The 25,946-nt window shown below is 46.2% G+C and overlaps 1 protein-coding gene across 1 annotated transcript in view; it reads left to right on the forward strand.

The window, feature by feature from the left end:
- The first annotated feature begins 3,554 nt into the window (after nucleotides 1-3,554).
- Cerk (Ceramide kinase) overlaps nucleotides 3,555-25,946 on the forward strand; it is an 81,467-nt gene continuing 59,075 nt past the window's right edge. Inside the window, exon 1 of the mRNA XM_037425458.2 lies at nucleotides 3,555-3,819. Coding sequence (XP_037281355.2) covers nucleotides 3,690-3,819 — 130 coding nt within the window. The 5' untranslated portion in view covers nucleotides 3,555-3,689. The remainder of the gene's footprint in view (nucleotides 3,820-25,946) is intronic.

Genomic DNA, 25,946 nt, shown 5'->3' on the forward strand with positions numbered 1-25,946 from the left:
GACGTTTGCCGCATAGGCGGAACAAGCCATGAACTATACGGATTCGCACTGCAACGACCTTTCAACGCGCATACGTGGAGCCTTTCCCGGATCTAAGCGCAGCTGAAACAGCTGTATGTTAAACCTGACAGCAAGATTTAAAAAAAAAAAAGGGGGGGGGGGAATGAAAAAAAACGTCGGCTGTCTTTGTCACGCTGCAACAAACGCGTGCACAAGAAAGACTTCGTATGATACGCACCACACGCTCTCTGCAAATCTTCATTGAAGTTCATGTATTTCTAGCCATGTTCCACACGACATACTGTGACGGGGTGCGGTGCCCAATTATGCATGACCTAGAGAAAACACACGCAAAAAAGGATAACGAAATGAAAAAAAAGAGCTAATGTGTAACAAAAATTAAAAAAAAGAAATTTGTTCAAAGAAATGATAAAAAATTCAAACCGCAACATATATCATGAAAATAGAGAAGATGACATATCGCGTTCATACAATCCAATTATTTACGTTTTGTGTTTTTTTCCTTAATTTTGTTCGATAGCTTAATGTGATACTTACAGAATCCCCGCCTACAACCCTTGCATGTTGGCTTCGACGAAGCGTTAATTGAGGTGAACTGATACATCTGATAATTGAGGTGAATGATAACTGATAATTGAGGTGAACTGATCTCTTAGGCCTAGAGGGAAGGCGTATAACGTTAAGCCTCTGGCTGACCCAGGTTGGCTTCACTGAACTGAAAGGGGGAAACAAGTTGCGTTAAGGGAACTTTGAAGAACTTAAATAATGTTACGTTTCACGCTTGTTATATTTGCGCTCAAACCAAAACTGAAGCGCCCGCACGCACGCACGCACGCACGCACACACACACACACACACACACACACACACGCACACACACACACACACACACACACACACACACACACACACACACACACACACACACACACACACACACACACACACACACACACAAGAACAAAAATGCGAAAAACATAGGACTTGCACCCAATACATCATGAAGGCTGGCACCTGCCGAAACAATTGTGCAGGAAAAACAATATGTAGCTGGGATAGTTAGCAGATGGTGATAAATTCTTAACCTCCTCCCCCCCCCCCCCGAAAAAAAAAACCGCAGCGCTACACTTGACGATGACAAGAGAGAGATGTCCTGTCATATACTTCTCTTCTTGACCGCGCCAATTATAGCACTGAAATTTTTCAAATGCCGCACATCCGCCCCTGGAGATTAACCAGGAAGTAAAAAAAAAAATTATCATATCTTTTCAGTGAATACAAAAGCGCAACTGAGAAATTGAAACTGTACGAAACTTGAAAGCATTAAGGTTAGATAAATAGGCAAAGCACGAATACAATATCCGGGATGAAGAAATAGCAACAAAAGATGTGTTTAGGGAAACTGTTTCCCCATTTAGAGTACTGAGTATTCTACTATGGGAGATCAGAAAGCCGTCACAGTCAATACTTCTGGAGCGCAGTTTGGTAGATGGAAAAATAGGGAACAAAAAGCTTATTCGATTATCTTAATCTCTTTTAACCCTCTAGAACCACCTGTGGGCTACACACAACTTCCCATAGCTGAAGAGAGTAAATCTGAAACATTCCTAAGATGTTCGTTATTTGAGGTCTTAAAATCCACGTGACATAATTAACCTATATACAAAGTCTGGCCGCTATAATAGTTTTCGAACATTAGTGAAATTATTTTTCGCACATTTGTCGTTCTCTTCAAATACACGTTTTGCCGTAACCACTGAACTTCACCCTGACATATAGACCGGCTGTCCCTGCTAAGTTTACCCAAGGAAAAAAAAAATCTAAGAGTTACGGAAAATTTGTGGCAGATATGTCAACCAGTATTTTTTCATCACAATGTAAATAATAATTAACTTTTGTAAACCAAATTTTAGGGATCACTTGACCCGGTAATGTGCTAGTTCCAACCTTTAAGTTGGAGGCTGCGTTAAAGTGAGATAGAAAAGCTGCGTCAAATAACCTCGGAGTAAAGCAATTATTTGGGACTTAAATCTGTCGTTTTTTCTAGATGAAAATCCCACAGTGTGCCTCAAGCTTTCGCCTAAGAAAGTTCGAAGGGCAAAACCATACGGTGAGGCTTTTTTATCATCATCATCATTATTACCATGCTGATAATCTGCATCATCAGAGCTTGAGAGGTCACGTGATTTAGCTGCACACACTATTTATCTAGTGGCTGGTGATGATGTTAGACTCCGTACTTCGTAATGGGTTGGTAGCTTTCAACCTTTCAACTTCTGAAGGTGGTTGTAGGAAGGACATGCAAAAAGCATGCACGCGCAACCGCACGTACGAAGAACAGCGAAAGCGAAAACTGAGTGCATCGTAAAACGACGAAGGCCACGCTACTACTTTGCTGAAATGGGTGTCGAGAACAGGAAATAGTGAAAGTTCGGAGAAAATATTCGGCCTACTGAAAATGATAAGCTGCAAACGCCAAGCACGAAGCGTTCTATTATGCTTCTGTATACTCTGTATACTGTAGTAAAACTACAGTATACAGAGTGTCCTGGTCCTGACAAAAAACAAAGGAATCGCGTTGGTTAGTCAGCTGAACACGCAGCAAGCAGCGGTAGATGTAGTACGTCAACGCCCTCCTCGTAAGCCGTAACTGCCGTCACAGCCTGGTAGGTGTTCTGTGTCACAGCGTCATAACCCGTGCCGTACATGCGTACATGTGTACGGACGAATTTTCTTCACAGGATCGACGCGCTACCTGGGGTCGATGGCGAAAAACACACCGCATCACCACTGTAGTATATATTGAGCGAGTTTCCGCTGCAATAATTAGGAGTACATTAAAGAACACCTGCTGAGTTTTAGAGACGCAGTATTATTCGGAAAATACAGGACAGGGCTTCCTTCATCAATGCGGCATCGTTTACGGAGTGTGGCAGCTTGGGCTAGTTGGTATGGCATGACGATAGTTATAGCGCGAGAACAAAACGACGACACATGTCGTGTCCTTCTTGTCTCTGTGTCGTCGTTTTGTTCTCGCGCTATAACTATCGGCATCGTTTTCGGGTTTAAGCGTTAAAACGCCCACTGATGGGATTTATTATTTTTTTATCACGCCCAAAGAGGACGCTAAAATAATCAAAGGTTGTGATTTTGTCCAATACAGTTAACATTTCGATACATCATTTGATAGTACCAAAATGAACTAAAAACTTTTCTAATTGACCGTAACAGTGCTTCACTGGGAACACAGTGAGTTAATAAGGAAAAGGTTAAGCTTGACAGATTGCAACAAAGAAAAAAAGAAGAAAAAGTCAAAACAGGAGAGTTGTTTGCCTATTTATAGGAGAGATGGCGCCACCATACCAATAAAAACCGACTTGTGGTAAAGAGGGCGCGCACCGTTACACTGAAGCGAAGGCTAGGGTCTTTTTTTACTCATACTGTTAACGCACTTCATGTATCCAGAGGGTTTAATAAGCCAAGTTTTTTTTTTTTTTTCGCCGATGCGCGATGGCGAGAGCAGGGGAGGGGTGGGAACGAAACAACCGAGCAAGAAAGCAGTTTCCCCCTGAAACGATCACGCGTCGCAAAATCCGAGGGACGGGTTTCCGCCGCTCGCCGTGCCGTCACCGGCTGCTTGCGTTCGCGTCGAGCCGCCAAACAGTGCCATGGCGAAGGCTCCGGGCGGTCCCGTCGGGGACCCGCTCCTGGTTTCCACCTTCGCGCTGAGCAGCACCAAGAAAAGGCTTATGCTCTACGAGAACGGCATCAGCGTCGCCGATGTCAGCCACCATAACAGTGAGTACGGCGCAGAGAACCGCCGTTTTTTTTTTGTTTTCCCGCAAAAAAAAAAAAAAAAAGCGGGAAAGGTCGATCGGATGCTGCGGTTGTTTACCTTAGCAGGCGTGCGCCAGCCATGCAGTTTTATCGGCTGATTAAGAAAACTGGGTGGAACGTTAGATACCGTAGCCGACGGGCACGATCCGAAAGTGGAAGTTGAAAGCGTGCATGCATGGGAGTCGGTGGAACGCGTTCATTCATTTCAACGGCTTCACGCGCTCTAGGCGCGGGTTCTGTCGCGGCATTTTCTTTGACAACGAGGTGGACATTAAAGCGTGAATACTGTGCGAGTCAATTTCTTGGAAGTGAAGAAAAGGAAGGGAAAACAGTGGCGCTAAAAACGGAAAAGACGCGTCTGTGGAGGGATGCGGCTTTCGAGCATTGTTGGAAAGCCAGTGTCGGGCGCGAGTTCGGAGAAACTCGCCCATATCTGATCGCCGTTAAAAAGGGCGACTGCGTTTGACTGCGTCGAGGCGCAAATGTGAGATGACGCGTTTCAAAAAAAAAAAAAAAACAAAAAAAAGCGGTTTCGATCATGTCGGCAGTGGCACTCGTGCACTATTCTATTGTGTGATAATTGCGCCTGACGTGTGCGTATATACCGTGAGTTGATTGTACAGTTTGACATTTTCTACGTGTTCCAGTGAGAATTGTAGGGACAGTTTAAAATAGCTACGAATCCCTGCGATGCAAATTTGACGTTGCGTATCGTCGGTTATGAAACGCGCCTTTGTCGCGTGACCAGTGCGGCCGACAACAGCTGCGATCGTCGTTTGTTAATAGTGTTTTCTTAATGTTTGCCTGTGTGGCGTTGTGACAGGCGAGAGGAAGGAAATGGAAAGTTAGAGTTCATTAAGCTCTTACCCACCAGCTGTTAGCTGCTGCCTTTACGCCAACCGAGGATGCTTTGCCGCCGTAGCAGCCGTTTTCGCAACATTATTCATTTACTTATATATTTATCTTAATTTGAATTAGACTACCCCTCTTTACGTTTCGCATACTCCGGTCAGGATTCTGTTTCGCCTGACCTATGACAGCCTAACGTGTGTTAGGCAGTCATATGTTAGGTAACAATATGCTCGTCCATTAACACTAACGACATTTTAATTATTTTTGTTAAATAATATTTTTCATTTATTTAATTGAAAGTGGGAATGTGCTACCTATTTATTTAGTGAGCGTGTATACTACCGTTCATTTGGTGTCGGTCCGTATACGTGCGGTCACGTTTCTAATTTAATGAGTAATATAATTGAAAGTCTTGAAAACGAGCGCGAACAGTTAAGTCAAGATCTTTGAAAAGTTGAACGTGTGCTCTGCAAATGACCGCAAGGTGCTCGAGATACGTTATCCTTACCAATTCTGCTGTTATACACGGTTTCGGTTGGTCTTATTAGACGAATTTTCGCATTATGCGAATTTCTTCGTAACCATTGCGCACGCTCGTTTAATGACACGTTTGTAACTTTATCGAAAAACCGAGTCGTGTGTTTCGAACAACGTTCAGTGACAATACGTGCCATGATATTGTATCGAACGACTTATTTCTCTTCAATCTGCTGATAGTGACTGCCGTGCCGCTTCGCGTTTTTGTGACGTCACTCGCTAAATATTGTCTGTACAAAACACTAACGCTTCTGTGCGTCCAGCTGTAGTGCGCGCCTTGTTATGCGGTTGGCTCATTGGCCAGAAAATGGCTGCTGGTGTAACTGATGCTTGTCCTTTTGAACAACATATCGATCGTACCAAGTTAACCCGAGATTCCGTTGGAGGTTTTTATTGTTCACCGAGTGCTGTGCTTCCGACTCTGATAACTCGCTAGACGTTTTCAGAAAAACCTTTCCTCTGGCGAGTCCATTCACTTCGTCATCTGCGAGTTCACATTGTGTTGTTTAATGTACCTCGCGGTTCTCCCATACGCAGCTAAGGCATCGTCGGTTGTGTTTCGGTTTCCTTCTGTTCTTCGCGGTTGTCTCAGGGGGCGGGCATGGTGTTTGAGCAGGTATTTCATTTCGGGTTTGGAAATACTGCGGTGGTTGTGCAAGCCACCTCCATTCAAGGCTACATGTGTACATATCTGGATTCCAAGAGAAGGCAAACGGGTTAGGGGGAGACAGAAGGCTAGGTGGGCAGATGAGATTAAGAAGTTTGTGGGTATAAATTGGCAGCAGCAAGCACAGGACCGTGGGTTAAGTGGCAGAACATGGGAGAGGCCTTTGTCCTGCAGTGGACGTAGTCAGGCTGATGATGATGATGTGTACATATCTTTAAAAACACGACACCTGCGTAGAGAACGGTGTCGATGACGTCACGAACACACGTAAAAAAACATTTCCTATTCTATAAAGCCTCACGCCGCTCACTTCAGCCGCTTCCGTCGAACGACGGCATATTCCAGCAATGGTTTGAATTACGGCCGTTACCAACTTCTACGACCCGCCCATCAATTGTATCAATTGTAGTTCGCCTACGTGGACCAATGGCTAGGGTTCTCAGCTGCTGATTCGAAGGTCGCGGGTTCATTCCCGGCCGCGGCGCTCACGTTTCGTTGGAGACTAAAATGGTGGAGACCCGTTTGCTGTGCTCTGTCGGCGGGCGTTAAAGAACATCAGATGGTCCAGATTTTCGGAGCCCTCTACTGCGGCGTCTCTCATAATCATATCTAGGTTTGGGGAAGTAAAACCTCACATATTATTATTATTATTATTATTATTATTATTATTATTATTATTATTATTATTATTATTATTATTATTATTATTATTATTATTATTAATGAATATCAATTGAAACGCCATGTGATGATGATTAGGATGGCGATCATTGCCACTACAGTGGGCGCATGCCGACGCTACCGTTGCATCTCTGCAACCTTCTATCTGTCTTTCTTCAATGTGTGGTAAACCGTTGATCTTTCAGTCAGTGTGACAATAAAGACTTGTGTTCGTAGTCACCGTAGTATTAGGCGTAGTGCGCGTAGCATTGTGAAGGAGATGGTAAAGTCGGGTCGTTTCTTTTTGTTTTTCTCTCTTTCTCAAGTTGGTGCCCCATCGACCCACGCGGCGGTCCGGCGTAAACACGAGGGAAGGGGGGGGGGAGGGGACTTTGCGTGACGTCTATAGGGACGACATGCGGTCGCAAATCGGACCGTTGCGGTATTCTAGGCACTATAGTCGCGGTAAACAAATTAACCTTGCGAAGGCCCCCGTCTTCTTGAGAGGGTTGAGACACACTGTCGAGCTCCCCCACAACAAAAAAAAAAAAAAAAAAAAAAAACACGTACCTCTCTATTCTCCCACCCATTGTTTCGACGCTTCTCTCTCCTAACCTTACGTTACGCAATCGCTCGCCTGTACGTATGTGCGCGCGTGTGTGTACTACAGTGCCGTTGTTTTGCTGCCGCAGTGCGACGGTTGCTTCTGCACGTCTTCGACCCGCGCACATGTAGCACGTGGACTGCGGCCGGAATAAGAAAGTAAAGATAGATCAGTGAAGAGTTTCTTCATTGAGAAATCTTGAGAATAATAAAAAAAAAGATAAAACTTGCGCGCCTGGTGACGTCCACCTTCGTGATGAGAAAGGAAGTGCACGACTGTATCATCGCAGGCATGTTACAGGAATGCCGTAGCGATGGCAAAAAGAAACAAACTTAACAAGTGCGGAAACAAAAAGAAAGGAAAAAAGCGGGGTTATGGGACGTGCCTTACGTATATATAGTTTGTGAGCAAAAGCACGGGGCAATATACCTTATATGCGCGTTCGCGCTCTTCAGACGAGTACCCCGCCTATGAGCGCGGCGGGACCCCGCATATGGATGGATCGCCCTCCCCTGCAGCTCCTCCTAGATCAGGGTCGACGCCGTTCCGGGGACTGATTTCATTTTCCCCGCGTGGTGTGTAGAGGAGGAAATGAAAGCGAAAGCTGCAGCTGTCGCCGCTTCTTACTTCTTCATGCCGTCACGACGGAGGGTACACGTAGTCTTTCTTGCTGCTGCTTCCGATTGCATTTCTATTGGTTGCATTAGGTAAAGCATGAGCGGTACTTCTTGAAACGGGACTGATGTAAGGAAGCCATGCTGCTTCTAATAAATGAATGGCGCCGTGTGCCGTTTCGTCGTCACATTGTATGTACTTGATGGCCTAGTGTATACTCCGAAAGTATATGCTTGGAAAACCCATGAAAAAATGTTTTCTTTCTTTCTTTCTTTCTTTCTTTCTTTCTTTCTTTCTTTCTTTCTTTCTTTCTTTCTTTCTTTCTTTCTTTCTTTCTTTCTTTCTTTCTTTCTTTCTTTCTTTCTTTCTTTCTTTCTTCCTTGTTCGAGAATGCAAGGCAACGATCTACGTATTTGCTTATAAAAAAAGTTTTGACTTCGTTTCACTATTGTCCCCGCATCTTGCAACGCCTTTTATTGCGCGCCACGTGGAATTCGGTGTCGGCAAAATCTTGGAAACAATCGGATAGGTTGCAGCTGTCCTACGCGTATCGCAATGTGCTGAGGCTGGCATATATATGTACCGGTGGTATACGAGCGTGCGATATTGAAGCAGCACGCTCAGACCCCCCTTCCCCTCCCCTTGTATGTACGAGTAGCACGTATACAATATGGAATTGTTCCGAATAGAAAGATTTTAGCCCGCATTGATAGCGGGCACGTAAGCCCGTATCCTTAACCCAGGCGGTGGGCCGATGACAATGTGTAGTTAGGTCAGTTCCGCACCACGGGATTGCAGCGTCGCTGTTCTGGCTATTCTGCATACGTGTACTGTCTCCTCATTGCGCTGGTCTAGTACACTTTTTCCACATGACCCAAGCAGCTATGTTGAGACACATGCGTAATGAGTACCGTATTTACCGGAATGTAACGCGAGTATCTTTTTCCAGATATTTCCTCGCTAAGTCGACCCTCCCTTTACAATCGAATACCGAAGTTCTATTTTTTTCTTCCTGGGCGCTATGAAAAGTCACCCCTCTTGTTAGAGTCGTGTTAAAACATAGTAAATACTGTGCTAATATACGTTTGTTTGTGTAAGGTCGTCCGGTACACAGCCAGTGCATGTGCTTATGAACTACACCTGAAAAGTTAAACAGCGCAAAGGACTAGGATGCAATAAGCACGAACCGTTGTACCGAGGTTTAAATTAACTGCACGCTCGCTTAATATCTCAAATGCGAAAAATATTTTCATTAGTAAGGCTTCCCATTGGCAAGGCTCCTTAGTAATTTCCACTCCACTTTGTATCCACCGGTGCGTACAGTGCAAGGCCACAAGTTTCAATGCACCAATCAGTGTAAGGTTTACCGGAGTCGTCAGTACGCAAGGTCACATTGAACACTTCAACAATGTGTCCCTTGTTTAGACATAAGGATTGTGGTTAGTCGCGCGCGCTTTGCGGTATAGGTTTGCCCCGGGTCGGCAAACCATACGTCTGATACCCACGTGCTTAGCGTGTCGCGTACATCTATAGCCTAGATAGCACACGCTTTCCGGGATGAAAACTCATTACGAGCGATTACTTCACTCTGACTTAACTAACCGTCGTCTCGCCGTGGCAGTTACCCGTTTTTCCTCGTGTTGATGGTTATACAACTATAGTATTGTATCGGTGCGTGCGTTCTCTGTCGTGCGCGTCAGGACGTCTGACCTTGGTCGCGCCAAGCTTCCCGGTTGGGGGGGGGGGGGGGGGGGACCTGTCGGACAGCCTTTCTTTCCTGCTTGATAAGAGAAGCTTTCGACAAACATCTATCTTCTCTCTCTCTCTCTCTCTCTCTCTCTCTCTCTCTCTCTCTGTGCACTTGCTCTGTGTCCGCATCTATACAGCTCGTGAGCACTCACACTCCGCCTCTACTTTTTTTTTCAATTTTTCCTTGTTTCTTCCCGCCAGCATTTACAACAACGTAAGAATGCACCTCTAAAGGCCGCTTTCACGGGACGAAAAACGCGGCGATTTGCGGGTTCCGAATTCTCTTGCAGCGAGGGCAGGAAAAAAAAAAAAGAACCGCGACCAGCATAATGGAAACGTTTTTTGCTCGGTTCGCAACGGCGGGGCGATATTTCGGCCGAAATCTGTTAAGATTGCGCCGACATGTTTGTTTTGGCGATGGCCGCTGTTGCAAACTTCGAAATGACACCAGAAAAAAAGACGATTTCTTTTTTCTACTTCACTGAATTACTCTTCAACGATATGAAGAACACCAAACCTGCTGTGAGGAGACGTTTGGTATGCGAGAAAACGCGCAAAGAAGAAAAAAAATTGTGTGGGTGGCGACGCCTCTTTGAAGTTCCCGCACCTGTCACGATGACGTCGTAGGTTATAACAGATTCCTTTAGGGTCCACGCGTTTCCTAATGCTTGAAATGTAAATTGTTTTCCGAAGGAGCCAAGGACTTATCATGTGAAGTTTCGGGAAATTTCGTTCGGGCAGTGCGGCCAAAATACGAAAAAAGCTCCTTCTAATCTGTGACGTCATCATCGGAAATTATTGCGCAAGAAGTAAAAGTGATTCTTTCTATGTTGATTTTTCATATATTAATAAACCCATGCTATTGAAAAATAAAACAGCACCATTTTCGGAACAGTATATTTATCAGTCAACTAATTTTTTGTTTCTCTTTAATTTCCCTTTACATTTGATTGTGATTAGAAAGTGTTTGTTCACTCAGAAAACGCGCCGCTTTTCCCTACCGTTCATGAAAACGCACAGATTTTCGCATTGCATTCTTCTTCGGATGAGCATTTCGGATGATTATTTTTTCTTCTTCCGAAACGAAACTGGTTGCGAACAGAATGAATAAAAGCAGCGATTTCTTTTTATGCAGTTACAGCTTGAAATAATAAAAAAAAAGAGTGTGTGTGACTCTTTTTTGGTGCGCCTTCACCTCTCACTGTTGGCTAAATTATGGCCAAATGATTGCAAATATCGCTTGATGTTGGTTGATACATTGGCGAATGTCAGTAGTGTTGGCCATTCGCAGTCATGACATCAAACTTTTTTTTTTCCCTTTTGCACTCTCAGTTCGATGATGATGTTATTTACAATGCTAGGTCAGCTTCCGTCTCTCCTTCTCGCTGCTTATTAGCTCGTTATGTCCGATATTTGTAGTAAAGGCACTGCGCCGTGTCCTCCTCCTCCTCCTCCTCCTCCTCCTCCTCCTCCTCCTCCTCCTCCTCCTCCTTCTTCTTCTTCTTCTTCTTCTTCTTCTTCTTCTTCTTCTTCTTCTTCTTCTTCTTCTTCTTCTTCTTCTTCTTCTTCTTCTTCTTCTTCTTCGTCTTCTTCTTCTTCGTCTTCTTCTTCTTCGTCGTCTTCTTCTTCGTCGTCTTCTTCTTCGTCGTCTGCTTCGTCTTCTTCGTCGTCTTCTTCGTCTTCGTCGTCTTTTTTTTCTTTTTCTTCGTCTTCGTCTTCTTCTTTTTTTTCTTTTTCTTTTTCTTCTTCTTCTCATTTACTTTTTTCCCTTTTTCTTTTCTTTTTTTATGTAGGGTATTGGCAGAGTGTTAGGTGAATTCCTTTTTTCAAGTGTTTCTTCGCAATCTTTGTCGTATAAGCTATAGAGATATACAACAAATTTACTTACTGAATATTAGTATATAAATGTTTAAGAGGATGAAAAAATTAACTCAATATTCTTTTAGTGTGACTGATAAATTCCTCTATGGCGTAGTAAACATCCCTGTGACTGTAACCCAGCCTTATGGCAGACAGAAATTAGGTGCTTTTCTTCTTTTCCTCAAGAACCATGGTCACCACATATTTTTTGTGACGCTAGAGATAAAAATCCGTTCTAGCAAATCGAAAGTATGTCTTGCGAGAAATCTTAGATACATAAACGCATTTTTCGAGGCTTCAAAACCATTATTTCTCACCGAAATTCGTGAGGCATTTCAAGCTTCAATTCACACAGCGCTAGAATCAGCCAAACGCGCTTAAAAAAATCTAGATGACTAATTTTTTTCTCAGCTTTTTCAAATGATAAAAAAGAGATGTGGTTGTGGGTTCTTTCTTAGTATTTATTTTGTCTCTTATGCGGCCTCTCGAGCTTTGAGCGTCCCGTGCGAACTAAATATATCTTTACTGCCGATATTTTGGTTGCAATGGAGCTTTCGGTTCCTTCATAAAAATAAAAAAAGGTGCCTCTGAAGTAAAGCTAAACCAAACACCAACTGTATAGTTCCCAGCAAGGTGACCTGTCACAGTTCGTATTTATTCTCTGTAACCGATAATTCGCTATCGTTAGCAAAGTCCAGCCGTATTGCAACGCAGGTCTTGGCGACGTGCGTGCAGCTGGACATCTATAACGCTGCTTCATCGGCGTTCGTGAGTGCCGCTGCGTTGATTGACAGCTCACTACTAACCGTAGTGGGCGTTAGAAAAGGCGCATGCCGCCCCCCTCCTTTTTTTCTTTCTCTCTCTATAAAATTCTTTCGCCTGCATAGACTCGACAGGGGCGTCCCGAAAGACGATCGCAACCGGCGCCAAGGTCTACTACCTCCGCCGGTAGTGGTCGGTGGTGTCTCTTCAAGGACGTCTTGAGTGCGTGTGAGCTGCGATTGTAGAAAGGGCGTACTGTGTGCTAGCGCAGCGCCTGATATGTAAAGCGCGTCCGTGTAGCCCGTTTTAACTCCCAAATTACCGTCAAGGAGGAAGGTAGGGGGGCGAGGAGGGCGGTGTCAGCGGCGACGCGGTTGACTTTGGTAGCCCGTCCCTGGCGGGTGCATGCGTGTTTCACCTTGGGCTGTCCCGCGGCGGCGAATTTATGCGCACGCGCTCCGCGAGCTGTACTGTATGCAAACGAGGTCAAGGTGATGACGCCTGCAGTCGCTCGTATACTCCGTGCGCCAATGTGTACACATTTCTATTACGCTTGTGAGATGCCCTGCCACGTGGTGTGCTCTTACAGAACTAGTGTTTTATAGACACGGTTTTAACATCGACGGAGCTGCTGCTTCTCACAATTGACTGCGAACACCATTGTATTCAAATGGCCACAGATATACGGATCGTATGCATCCCAACGTCCACCATATTTTCGAAGCACTGACTGCAGAAAACGGTGAATGGTTTGCGTTGACGGCGGCGATTTGAGCTGTGAAATCGGAGCCAGCGTGATGTAAATGCAATAAGCGCATGGCCCACATACTACTGTCGGAACGAACACTGTTGATATAGTGTGTGCCGGGGTAACAGTAAAAGGTCGACGGGCTCTCTTACCAAAAATGTTGCAGTGAGTAAGTGCCTTTGTTATTTACTACCCTTCCGCTCCCTTTCATTTCTCTTTACAGAGTGCATTGTGTCCACAGTCTCGTAGATTGCAGCTTTTAAGATTAACACTGCCGTAAGCGCTCCTTACGTTAGAAAACCAGCCTTCCTATTGCCTGTTCGCTAGTGCTTAACTGAATCTAGAGAAAACAATGAAGTGGTAGTGGGGGAGGGTCGACAAGACAAGCTGTTGAAACGGGCAGTATTAGCGGTGGCTTCAAAATTAAAATATATAAATTAATATAAAAGACGGATTGCATGCTGGAATTGCCAAAGCGGCTTAACAACTCTGCTATCTTTTCGAATTAATTTACAAATGGGTCATTAAAGACAATCATGGGACAACCCAAACTGATGCCTTATATTAGCTTACGCGTAGGAGGATGTGCCCTCCTTAATTTAAAAGCGGGAAAGGGCCACACAAGGTGTAATACGTTGAGTAGCATTCTGCTTTGCAGGACCGTAGACAGAATATTGTTCGAAAAAAAAGGGGGGGGGGGAGGGGGATCACTTTATGAAGGCCTTGAGCCTATTTTTCAGTATTTGTTTTTCGGTGAAACAACACCTCCAACCGAATTTCGGGAGTGAAGGAGCACGTAGGAACCCCTCCCCCCTCTCACCGTCTACGGGCCTGCTACTATGCCGTCTTCGTTCGAGAAACCGTCCCTTCTTTGCTAGCAGTTAGGTGTCAACTGCACGCGTATATTCAGTCGTCTTAACGCGCTCACCATTGGAACGCAGCCTATATTCTTCGCGGCTGGCTGCAGGCGAACTTGACACGGCCCCTTGGCGGCCGTCAGGCGAAGATTGCTTGCCGAGATTATAACTGCGACCGAAGATTAGTACATGAATACAGAGCAGTCGCGGGCCCCAAGTATATTGGAAGGTCGCGCTTTCCAGCGTTGGCGAATATACATGTACTCGTCAGGCCTTCACCGTGTATTGAAACGCCTTTAGCCCAATCTTTTTTTTTCGTGGTGGAGGTATATATATTGTAAACCGAATGAATATTTTCTTGTTATATTTATGTGTGTGCGGTCAAGGCTGCGAGATCTGGAGCGACGATGCGCAAAACGACAGACCTGATATCGATGCGGTTCTGAATGTTGGTGTGTACTTGGCAACGTGGGCTTGTGTCATTGACGAAGACTACGTGAATGTATACGACCTGAGTGCATTATGAGCGATGGTTGCTATAGGCAACCAAACTGGGCGCTATCTCCCTATCTTCGATTTCTGATAATGATGCCGCCGGCCTCGGCGTCGCGAATGGAATTCAGATATCAGAAGAGAGTGCAGCTTCGAAGTAGGGTTGAGGTTGGTAAAACCGAAGTCGTTACAACTGTTCACTAATGAAATAGAGGCTAGTACGAAGAGGGAGGAAAAAATAAGTGATAGCCAGTAGGGATAGACGAATAAACAAATTAAAATTAAAAGGGACGCTGTGGTGTCTGGTAATGACACTGGCACCTCGACGTTCATACTCTTTGGTGTATTACTTTGGGTTTAGCCTCGTGTTCTGTGACACCGTCGATGCGAATCTTGGAAGCCTAGTAGAAAGAAGCTCGTTCGCGCATGGTTGAGGGCTGCTCCGCTAGGTGTTCCAAAGATCCCAACTGCTTACGATAAAGCCGTCTGCTCTTTCATGAACTCATCCGATTACTTCAGTGGCCCTTATCATAGGTCAACTTACGCACCAATATCATATGTATACAATACGTCCCTTAACTTGAATCAGAACTATTAATTTCATACCAGGTTTACTTTTTAGAAGACTTTCCTGATGATTCTGAAAACCGGAAGTAATTGCTCGACCGGAAGTGCTTGGAAGAGAAACGAGTGTGACTGGTTGGGGATGTGCCGTGCACTAACAACAACTAAATGTAAGAGATTAATGGAATAAAAACGGGTGATCTTTTGACAGTCACCTGTCGGTGCGTGAAAGTGGTTAGTTAATTCAACAGCATTAAAACTCTAACAAGGAAAACAAGCAGCTATACAAGTCATGTTCCCTCTTACCTTACCATGTATTGACCCGATTATTTTAAGTAGTAAGGCTTCGTTGCCATTCTGCCCCGCCGCGGTGGTCTAGTGGCTAAGGTGCTCGGCTGCTGCCCCGCAGGTCGCGGGATCGAATCTCGGCTGCGGCGGCTGCATTTCCGATGGAGGCGGAAATGTTGTAGGCCCGTGTGCTCAGATTTGGGTGCACGTTAAAGAACCCCAGGTGGTCGAAATTTCCGGAGCCCTCCACTACGGCGTCTCTTATAATCATATGGTGGTTTTGTGGCGTTAAACCCCACATATCAATATTGGTTGTCATTCTACGTAGATTTTTCAGAGCCTCGGGAGCGCTTGAAAACGACCAGTCTGATGTAACATCAGTATAACCACTTGCTGCTTGCACGTTTGAAGCGGGATGCCGTTAATATCACCACAACCACCGCCAGCCACCACTGCCCATCAATCTTATCTCTCCTGCCCATAAGAATTCTTGGGAGACTTAGAAGTGTGGTAGCTTGGGCTAGTTGGTATGACATGACGATAGTTGTAGCGCTAGAGCGGAACGACGACACAGAGATGCAGAGACGTGTCTTTGGTGTCCTTCTTGTCTCTGTGTCGTCGTCTTGTTCTCGCGCTATCGTCTTGGGAGACGTTTCTGCACCGCGGCTGTTGTTGTTTACGCGGGCCACCCACTCTCTCCTATATGTACCCAATGCGTGTGACGCGCAGGACTCCTTGGAGGCTGCTCTCGAATTAGCGCTGTGACCTGGCCTTCATTCCGTCTTTTGCGTTTGTTTATTTGTGCTTTTCCTCGCGCGCTGCATACAGAGCGGCGCAGCTAAGCGTGCCCACCCTTTACGAGGTCTGCGCGCTGGCAAACTTTCAAGTGGTTAAGAAGGCTCTCTCACTATTCATTTATTTGTTTATCGTTCTTTGTTTGTCCCAAACCATATGTAAACATTAGTTTCCTCCCCTGTGTTGCAACATATTCTACCTTCAACGTGGTGCTATTCAAGATTCCCGAGTGCGATGGGGCACAGAATAGTGCTGCATATAGAGGACTTTTTTTGCGAGCGATTTCTAAGTTTTGTACGTATATGTGACGTCAAATTAAGGAGGTTATATGAAACGCCGAATTATGGGTAGAACCACTTTCATCCGTGTGAGTTTGGTGTGTCGTTCACTTAGTTGTTGGTGGAGATACAAAACGAGGAAGTTGGGAGATACGATCTATAGATCGTGCTTCGCGCATTAGACCTTGACATAGCCTCTTCTGACCTATTGTTCCTCTTAAAGCACATTGCTACTAAGATTTTTATTCAAGCCCCGCCGTGGTGGTCTACTGGCTAAGGTGCTCTACTGCTGACCCTCAGGTAGTGGGATTGAATCGCGGCAGCGGCGGCTGCATTTTCGATGGAGGCGGAAATGCTGTAGGCCCGTGTGCTCAGATTCGGGTGCATGTTAAAGAACCCCGATGGTCGAAATTTCCGGAGCCGGCGTCTCTCATAATCATATGGTGGTTTTGGGCCGTTAAACCCCACATAATAATCAATGAGATTTCGTTTTAAGACTTAGCTTCTTAGACAAACTCTAAGTCACTGTTGGGAGGACAAATAAACCGTCTTTCGGAAAGCATCTATTACCTGCAGCTGTCCTTCATCAAATTATTGATAAAAAAGAAATTATTATTATTATTATTATTATTATTATTATTATTATTATTATTATTATTATTATTATTATTATTATTATTATTATTATTATTAACAATAATGACATGTATCGATATTTAGCTTCCTTAGGAAGGCGAGGAGCTGACGATCCGCATGAGTAATTCATAACGTCTGACATTGCCCTCGGGTCTGAGAACAAAAAATTGGCGCCCGCATCTTCCCACAGGGGAACTCGAGTAAATTCGTCGCAGAGTGAAGGGGTTATCGTGTGAATGTTGCGTAATTGGGTATTGTTTGGGAATGCTTAATTGTTATTTTGTCCTTATTATTCTAATTTATTGAACGAAGGAGAAGCGAAGGCAAGGAGTGTAAATCTTAAGTGTGTATTGCTCGGTGCCGTCGTTGTACTGGACGGAGAGGAGACGCCCCTGACGGAATTCCGAACGCGCGTTCAAGATTGCAAGCTTTGTGCCCCAGAAACCTTTCGGTCACCTCATTCACCAGCTCGTAACGCCAAAACTGAAAAGGATGTTTTCACGTTTTTTTAAGGGTAAAGAAAATCTCTTATTAGTTTTTGACATAAAAAGAAGGTGTGTAATGTTCAAGGCAATCTCTTGTAGTTTTTATGTAGCACAAAATAACATTTATTCGAATATATTTTGCCAAATAATGGAAGGAAAGTGTAGAAGATCACCAATCTTTTTTTTTAACGCTCTTCTTGCACACCCATCCTATTGAAGCACATTGGCGGGTGAAACCGGATGTAATCAGGGGCCTGTTCTCGTGAACAGTGAAAGGGTTTATACACACGGCCCGCGTTCGCGGGAGACTAGAGGAGCCGAGCATGAGCATTGAGAGTGTGGACAGCGCCGACGCCGAAGCGCGACGTCGTGCGACTATAAAAATACTGCGCATTGAAAGTACGTGCTCCAATTGTCCTTACCGGAAGGCGGGAGGATGTGGCTGGAATGTCAATCAATGATTGGGTAAGCGGGATGGCGTTATTTAAGGTGCCTGCAAAGACCTCTAACTCGAATACTGCTAAGGTTTCACGGTGGGCTTGTTGGCTATCCATAGTATATCGCATCCAGGACGGGACACAGTGTATGTGTCATGTGTCTTCTTCTGTGTTCCGTCCTGGATGCGATATACCTCAGATTCAGCACTGCGCCTGAGTTAGCCTTAATTCTTCAAAGCCCTTCAGAGACGGCACCCTCTAATATTCTCGTTCCGCGACGTGATGTGTGAAGTGGTAAGATAAACAAACTCGAACGCTGCGTCATCCATAATCTCTGCTGTTTTGAACTTCTTTTCGAACCGTTGTAGCCTGGATGGCAACAAAAAGGCCACATAGAGTCGACTATGATATACAACCAAGAACCACTCTTTTTTTTTTTCGCCACCGAGTTTGGAGCGTGATGACAACCTCGCTCTGCGCTGTTCTCATTTGTTTCTATACACCTTTTCACAAGAAGGAAACAAAACACCGCCATGATGGGCTGTGCGCGGGAGTACAAAGGCTAAGGGTGCAGCGTTGCCAGTGCATTTTCGAGGGAACGCGCCGATTTGCACAGTCCAAGGAGGGCTATGGCGGCGCCCAGGGAGGCGTTTATGAAAAGGTGAATATACACCCCTGTGCATTGTATCTGTGCAACTATATATGTTGCCACGGACGCCAGTATACGCAGACCGACGCACACCCATGACGGTCGAAACACAGCGATACCAGAGCGAATTAAGAGGGCAGGGCCTCCCACGAGACATGTTCCGCGGCAGCGCTTGCTCTTGGGGGGGGGGGGGGGGGCGATCTCATCGTCCCTGCAGCGCATGCAGTCATCTCATTTGGCACGGTTGTTTGGACAGCAGGGAGGCAGTGTGGGGGAGGCGAGGATGGTGTGGGTGAGCCCTTGCCGTGTGTCGTGCACGTCCGCGTGCTCCACATAACATGCGCGGGCTTAGCGGCGGCGCAGCGATCCCTGCCGCCTGTTTTGCCATACGCGCACACACGCTGCCAGGATTTCCGGCCTGCTGCCAAACCGAAGCGATATTGACGAGCGCGCGCTCGCTTTTTCGCCAAGCCACACGGCCGTTCGCGGCTTCGCCCGCATAATCCGATCTTTGGAATCGCCGAGAGCACCGCGGTGGCATTGGAAGCGATGCATTATAGCAAAGAAGTGGTAACGTCTATTAGTTGGTTCGACCGTGACACCTCTCTCAGTGGCAGTGGCTCGCCATGTTAGTATCACCTTACGTTGGAAAACATGTTCTAAATGTGATAATACAATACTAATGGGGTACTACGGGGTACGTAATAGCGCGAACTTGGAAAAAAGACATATCAGAGAAACGAAGTAGCGGGGAGCTGAAAGGTCGAGTAAAACATGATATTGTACGAGTTATTTTAATACTAGCATCTCCGAAGTAATAATACCCGAGGTTTAACATCCCGAAACCGTGATGCGATAATGAGAAATGCTGTGGTGCTCCGGGAATTTCGACCAGAACGTTGCCTATCAAATTATACGCCACATACTTGGTCACGTCCGATGGAGGCGGAAATGTAGGCCCGTGTGCTCAGATTTGGGTGCACGTTAAAGGACCCTAAGTGGTGGAAATTTCTGGAGCCCTCCATTACGGCGTCTCTCATAATCATAAGGTGGTTTTGGGACGTCAAGCCCCACATATCTATCAATCAATCGATACTTGGTCACGTGACCGTGCCACATGACGGGATCACTTGGTCATATACGCTTGAATTAGGCCAGGTCAGTTTTGGACACGAGTCAGCTCAGTTTATTGCTTGGGCGGTCAGTCTCGTGTGTGCGTGGGTCAAAGTGGTTTTAATATTCGTTGAAACCTGACGTCATCGCTTGGTCAAGTAGGTTTTGTTACCATCGAATGCTAACGCTGGACGGGCGCCGGATTATCTGCTTCGGCGCGCATAACAATTTTGCGTTAACAAACGCTATATCAGGAAACCACGTGTTTTGAAAGCACGCGGATGACGTAACGCCCTGCGGAAGATTGATTACTGTGTGCAGTGCGGGTATGAGCTGTTATGTGTAGCGTGTACACGCAACGGGGCACGTCTGCCTTATCGTGACGAGAGAGCCACTAACGGCGCAAGTTTTTTCCGCTGCATCCCAGGCCGATAGGCCGGTGCTGAAGGACGCGGAACACCTTGTATGAGATAAGGGATAAGGGATGCTCCTCTGTAGCTCCGTGTGAATTGCCGAGCTGTTGACCCGCATGTAAGAGAGAACTGCAGTTGTGCTCCTGGTACACGCACGCACGTTTTATCTGAAGTTTCAAGTATTGCAGGGCAAACTTACGCAGTAAAAAAAAAGTGTTGCAAGATGCGTTGTCTCCATTGATATGATTACGAAGAGGGCACGCGTCGTTAGGATCAGATAGAAAGTGGTTCGTTTCGAGTGGTTTCAGTATGTCTGAGGGCACCTAAACAGCGCTGGTGTGTATAGCTTGGATGTAAGTGGTGCCACTCTTAACCTGAGCCGCTGCGCGAATAGCCGAGAGGAGATAGTGTAGAAATAAGGGCATGTTGACCTGATAAACACGCATTGTTTTGCTTTAAATTTCTTATGCTTTTGTGGGCTGTTTACAGATGTATATTTCCGATGTTCTTGCGTATTCCCAACCACGTAAATTACTGCGCCTATGCTAATGTAGATATTTGAAAAATTAAAATTTTAATTAATACTCATTTCTTACCACTGCATCTGTGCATTTGGTCTTGAATACCTCGCGTTTCTTGTATGCTTGTTCGCAGGATCATAATCGATTGATTTGTGAGGTTTAACGTCCCAAAACCACCTTATGAATATGAGAGACGCCGTAGTGGAGGGCTCCGGAAATTGCGACCACCTGGGGTTCTTTAACGTGCACCCAAATCTGAGCACACGGGCCTACAACATTTCCGCCTCCATCGGAAATGCAGCCGCCGCAGCCGGGATTTGAACCCGCGACCTGCGGGTCAGCAGCCGAGTACCTTAGCCACTAGACCACCACGGCGGGGTGTTCGCAGGATCATAAAACGTGCCTCTTGTTGCCTCAATACATTCAGCTAGTTTTTCACACTGCGGTTTAACGGGCGTCCTTTGTACATACGGGTGGCGTGATGTATGAGCGTTCGCATGTTCGTTTATGCACGTCTTCGATTCGTACTGCGGGAGACCATGCCTATATTTTGGTTGGCATGCAGCTGGAGATATGTGCGAGTCATTCAAACATTCGCGATTCGTCGCGTACGCAAAGCTGTTCTTCAGTATGCAACCACGTCTTCGTTGAACCTTACTTCTATGCAATCCCTCGGCCGAGCGGGCCGATATTATATCTCATAGTGGGTTAAACCTCGCGCCCCACGATTTATAGCCTGCGAGATACGCGTATATATAAAGTCTGGTGGGAAAGGGAAAGATGGAGAGAGGTAGGGTTTATCTCGAAATACCGTGGACGGTCTCACGTACAGAGTCGAGATATACGGTCGTTCACGAGGCATGATCGAAGACGCATCGCTCTGTGTCAACATCGCTCACGGTGAAAGGAGAGGGAAGATGGGGTTCGTTTCGTTCTTTCACGTTTTTTCTTCTTTCTTCCTCACTCTCTGACCCGCTCTTTATCTCTTCTTTGACGCGTGGTATAGTTTGGGCTAGTTGTTATGACATGGCGATAGTTATAGCGCGAAAACAGAACGACGACAAAGAGACAAGAAGGACACGAGCGCCAACTTCCAACTCTACTTCTAACTTCCAGCAGTTGGAAGCTAGCGCTCGTGTCCTTTTTGTCTCTTTGCCGTTGTTTTGTTCTCGCGCTATAACTGTCGCCATGTTCATTGACGCGTCTCAAGCGCTGTGGGAAATATGGACGGATGTGCACAGTACAACCCATCGGTCCAAGATCGTCGTCGATTGCGCCTGGTTGCGCACATTCATGGGCTATGCTCTATATCCGACCCTGAGGGGGATATAAAGAGAGACCTTGCTCTCTCGCTCGGCTTCTTTCTTTCTTTCTTTCTTTCTTTCTTTCTTTCTTTCTTTCTTTCTTTCTTTCTTTCTTTCTTTCTTTTCAGCGAACATTCGCAAGATGTCACTGACCCTTCCGACCTTGGCGCCCTTTACCCTCGGCGACTTGGTAAAGGCGGGGGAGTGTCTTTCGGGGTCGCCCGGTGGACATTCCAAGCTGTTTGAATCACTGAGAGAAAGAAATGAAGAAAAAAAGTGGAACTCGTGGGCACCCCTCCCATGCAGTGATCTTTTTTCCTTCGTTTTTTTTTTGCCTTATTTCACTCTTGGCTGTTTCCAAGTGTACACCTAACAAAGACACTTGCACTACTGAACTAGAACTATACGTAGAGTGCACGAGAGAGGTTGAGAAACGTATACCCCCTCCCCCATTTCACACACACACACACACGGAGAGAGAGGAGGAGGGAAAGAGGGAGAAAGGGGCGACTTAGTGAAATAAAATCCTTGGTTGGAGGTGACGCTGCGGCGGTGTCTAACGGCCATCCCTACGGCTCTTTCCGTTCAGAAAATTCTTTGTGAGTCTGAGTAAAGACAGCGCCATTAGACAGAGAGCCAGTAAACAGGCAGACGTGTCTGTGTTCTCCTGTCTTTTGCGTTGCTTTTAAGTAAAAGCAGGGCATCCCACTTTTGATTTTTTGCGGACCTGAAAATACCCAAGAACGAAAGCACGCTGTTGAAGAGAAAAACAAGAAAAGCCTTGCTTTGTCTCTTTCTGCGTCTTCGGAAGCGCAACATTTTCACAGAAGGGAGAGAGAGAGAGAGAGAAAAAAAAACGCCGCCTTAATGGACTGCGGGCGCGGGAGTACAAAGGCTTACGACACAGCCTCAGCAGTGTCTTTTTTTTTTTTTTGACGGGGGTGGGGCGGTGACGTCTATTAGCGCAGCTTCTCGGCTATGGGCCTGTGTAGAACGTCAGCGCTAATAGCACTGCGCCGTGCTCCCCACCAGGCTGCAGAAATCAGGTGCCTTCTTCCTCTTCTAACCACTACCACCACCACCAGCGCTAATAGTCAAGCTTATCATGATTTCTTTTCTTTTCTTTTTTTTTTTAGTTACGTGCTGTTGATCCCCGTTTGTGCAGTCGAAAACGCACAAAACGACGGGAAGTTAATGGGGTTGATAATAGCGCAAATTTGGAATGGAGGCAGATTCGAGAAAAAAACAAAGTAGGGGAAGCATATTGTGGCTTTATTTTTCCAAGTTCGCGCTATTGCGTACCCCATTGATGTTATAACCAACTCGCCCAAAAACAAGGCTTACTCGACGTGAAATTAGATGACCGCGCTCGGTAGTCGTGCGAGACGAGGCATAACGGGCGTGCGATCGCACGACGATTCACGTCTGTATCGCTCGTATGTGCAGCAATGTGGAGCTCTTTTTTCTGATGACGTCACGTGAACAGACTGCTGACGTCACGAGTTCGTCCGAAAAAAAACAAACAAAAACGTGAGACGCCCGAGGAGAATAAAGCGCTCGTTCTATTGTATACGTTCGGGGGGTTGTTTAGGCGTCCCTTAAGCCGGGATTATCTGCGCGAAGGCACACGCATGCAGGCGCAGTCTTCGAGTGTCCTCGAGAAACAAAGCAAGCTCATCGGTATTCCTGCCAGCGCAGTCGAGTCCCCGAGCTAACGCCGCAGCACAATACGTGCCTGCGCTGCTTCAGTGTGGCCGCGAAAAATGGCGAGATGTGTGAGTGGCATCCTTCGCTGTGACGTGCGAGTGACGTGAGGGAGGAAGAAGAGGGAAGCGAGTGTCGTTGGCGCCGAATGAAACGTTGCCGCATAAATGAAACAAAATCGCGATAAATTACTGAAAGTAGTTAGAAGTGAAAAGAGAAGCTCTGCGCGAGCTCGCGCTGTCATTCGCCGGAGTGGGGCGGGCTATGCAAACGTCTACCACGTCTCGCGAATTTGCGTGCAGCGAAGCGGAAGCCATATACAGATATCTACCACTAATAAGGACCGTGCACGCAGTGCACGGGATGTCTCCTGGCCGCCCGATCAACAGTGGACTCTCGCACGCTGCACATCAGTTCTATGTACAAGGCGCCAAATAAATGTTTTTCTTCCTCCTCCTCCGGAGCTCTTGCTCGGTTAGAAATAAGCATGATGTGTTTGATAGTTGTTTCGGGCGGCGCATACAGTCCAGCTTGATGAGGATAGGGTGTGCAAGTTATCGCTTCGATTTGACTGCTGGCTTTGGAGAGCAATGCGACAGGATTGCATAATGCCGCTATTTCCTCGCGCGTTGTCGTTATTTATCGCTATTTTAGCGGACGACAAGAACAACCGTCGTGCACTAGTAAAGCGTTACGAGTTATAGCGTATATGATTTCTCTGAAAAGAGAAGACGTCCCACTTGTGTCAAACCACCTCGTGGTTGCAAATCGTCAAGGCATATGGTAACCTCACACAGTGATGCACGCTGTCCGCGGGGAAGTTGCATTATTTGTGCGAACTTTAAAAAAAATAAAAAAATACGCTGCTTTGCTGGAGAAAGAGTTTTGTCACCAAGATTCAGGAAAGTAGAGATCAAGACAACCGAAGAAACGTAACTCTGAACATTCCGGATAACTATACAATTGCCGTCACCATGATTTAGGCTCGATGCTCCGTACGTCTGGCTACGTTTTCCATTACTAAAGCTGTTGATAGACGAACTTAAACTTCTCACGTTCTGTGTAATACGAACAAAGCCCATGAACAACACATAACTCTAGATGCTTTGCGCATACAATTAGTTCGACGATAGCGTAAGGCTACTCGCCCAAGCCGTTACCCTACAGTCCGTGAAGTCGCTTCGTTGGCCACGTTTAATCTCCTCAATCGCAACGCCTGCGTTAACATCAGGGGGATAGAGCATTAATGACGCACGCAACGTCAAATCACGGCGGGTTACGAAACATTAGGTCACGTTTTCCGCATTACCTCGCGCTGCACGCAAGTTTTTCGGGACGTATACGTCCGCGAAGTGAATGCTGCTTCGATCACACGTAATAGGGGAACAAGCGCGAATCCACCGGTCGACGCTGCGGCTATGCAGCAGAAGCGCCACGTGACGGCGAACGCCCGCAGCGTTCATCGATCGTCGTCAGCGGCGAGGGCTGGAGTGACGCCACTGCGAGATGTTTGTGTGCGCGTGCGTGAGTGCGCTTCGGTGAGCGTACGCGCGACATACTTCACGGTTGATTTCTCCAAGCTTCAATGCACCCCCGTCTACGCCTATACTCTTTCTCCGCATGGCGGGCTGACTGACCAGTCCAAGCGCTTTAAGTTTGTGCAACGAACGTTGAAGGAAGGCACTGCCGTAGGCGTGCTGCCTTCACAGATAAAAAGGGCCCGTAGACCGTTGCCATTGCTTGTGCTGTTGGTGGCACACAATCACGCCTTCGCGCACTACAAGGTTGCGCAAAGGGCTCTCCCATGCCCTGAATCGTCTAGACGGAAAGGAGAGAGAACTGCAAGAGCAAAAGATAACTGTTATTGGGTGGAATGTGGTCTTTCGTACGATGTTTCGCCAGCTGTCAGTCTTATTTCTTTCTTTCTTTCTTTCTTTCTTTCTTTCTTTCTTTCTTTCTTTCTTTCTTTCTTTCTTTCTTTCTTTCTTTCTTTCTTTCTTCCTTCTTTCTTTCCTTCTTTCTTTCCTTCTTTCTTCCTTTCTTTCTTTCTTTCTTTCTTTCTTTCTTTCTTTCTTTCTTTCTTTCTTTCTTTCTTTCTTTCTTTCTTTCTTTTTGTCGATTTGTCAAGCTAGCTCTATGCATTGAGTATAGAGGCTGTCTGTGCGTTCTTTCCCGTCGCCACAGGGGCGGTGCGCATTCGCGTACCTCTCGCTACCGAGCGCGCCTCGCAATCGTTCGCGTGTCGGTTGTTCTTCGATTATTTCCACGACGCTCGCTGCTCCTTTATGTTCCTCCATCCACTCGCCCGTCTGTCACTGCTTGCGAGCGTTTCTCGTTTATTTGCTGCTTTCTGTTCTCTCTCGGCACGTGGCGTCCACTACGGAAGAATCTCGTCTCGTTGTTGTCGGGGAACGCGCGTATAATACTCCGCGAAAGTGGTTGGGCGCTAAGGGTGCTTTATCGAGTAGAGGGTGCGTCAGATTGATCGAGCTTGCATG

The sequence above is a fragment of the Rhipicephalus microplus genome, chromosome 5 (assembly GCF_043290135.1).
Source record: "Rhipicephalus microplus isolate Deutch F79 chromosome 5, USDA_Rmic, whole genome shotgun sequence".
NCBI lineage: Eukaryota > Metazoa > Arthropoda > Arachnida > Ixodida > Ixodidae > Rhipicephalus > Rhipicephalus microplus.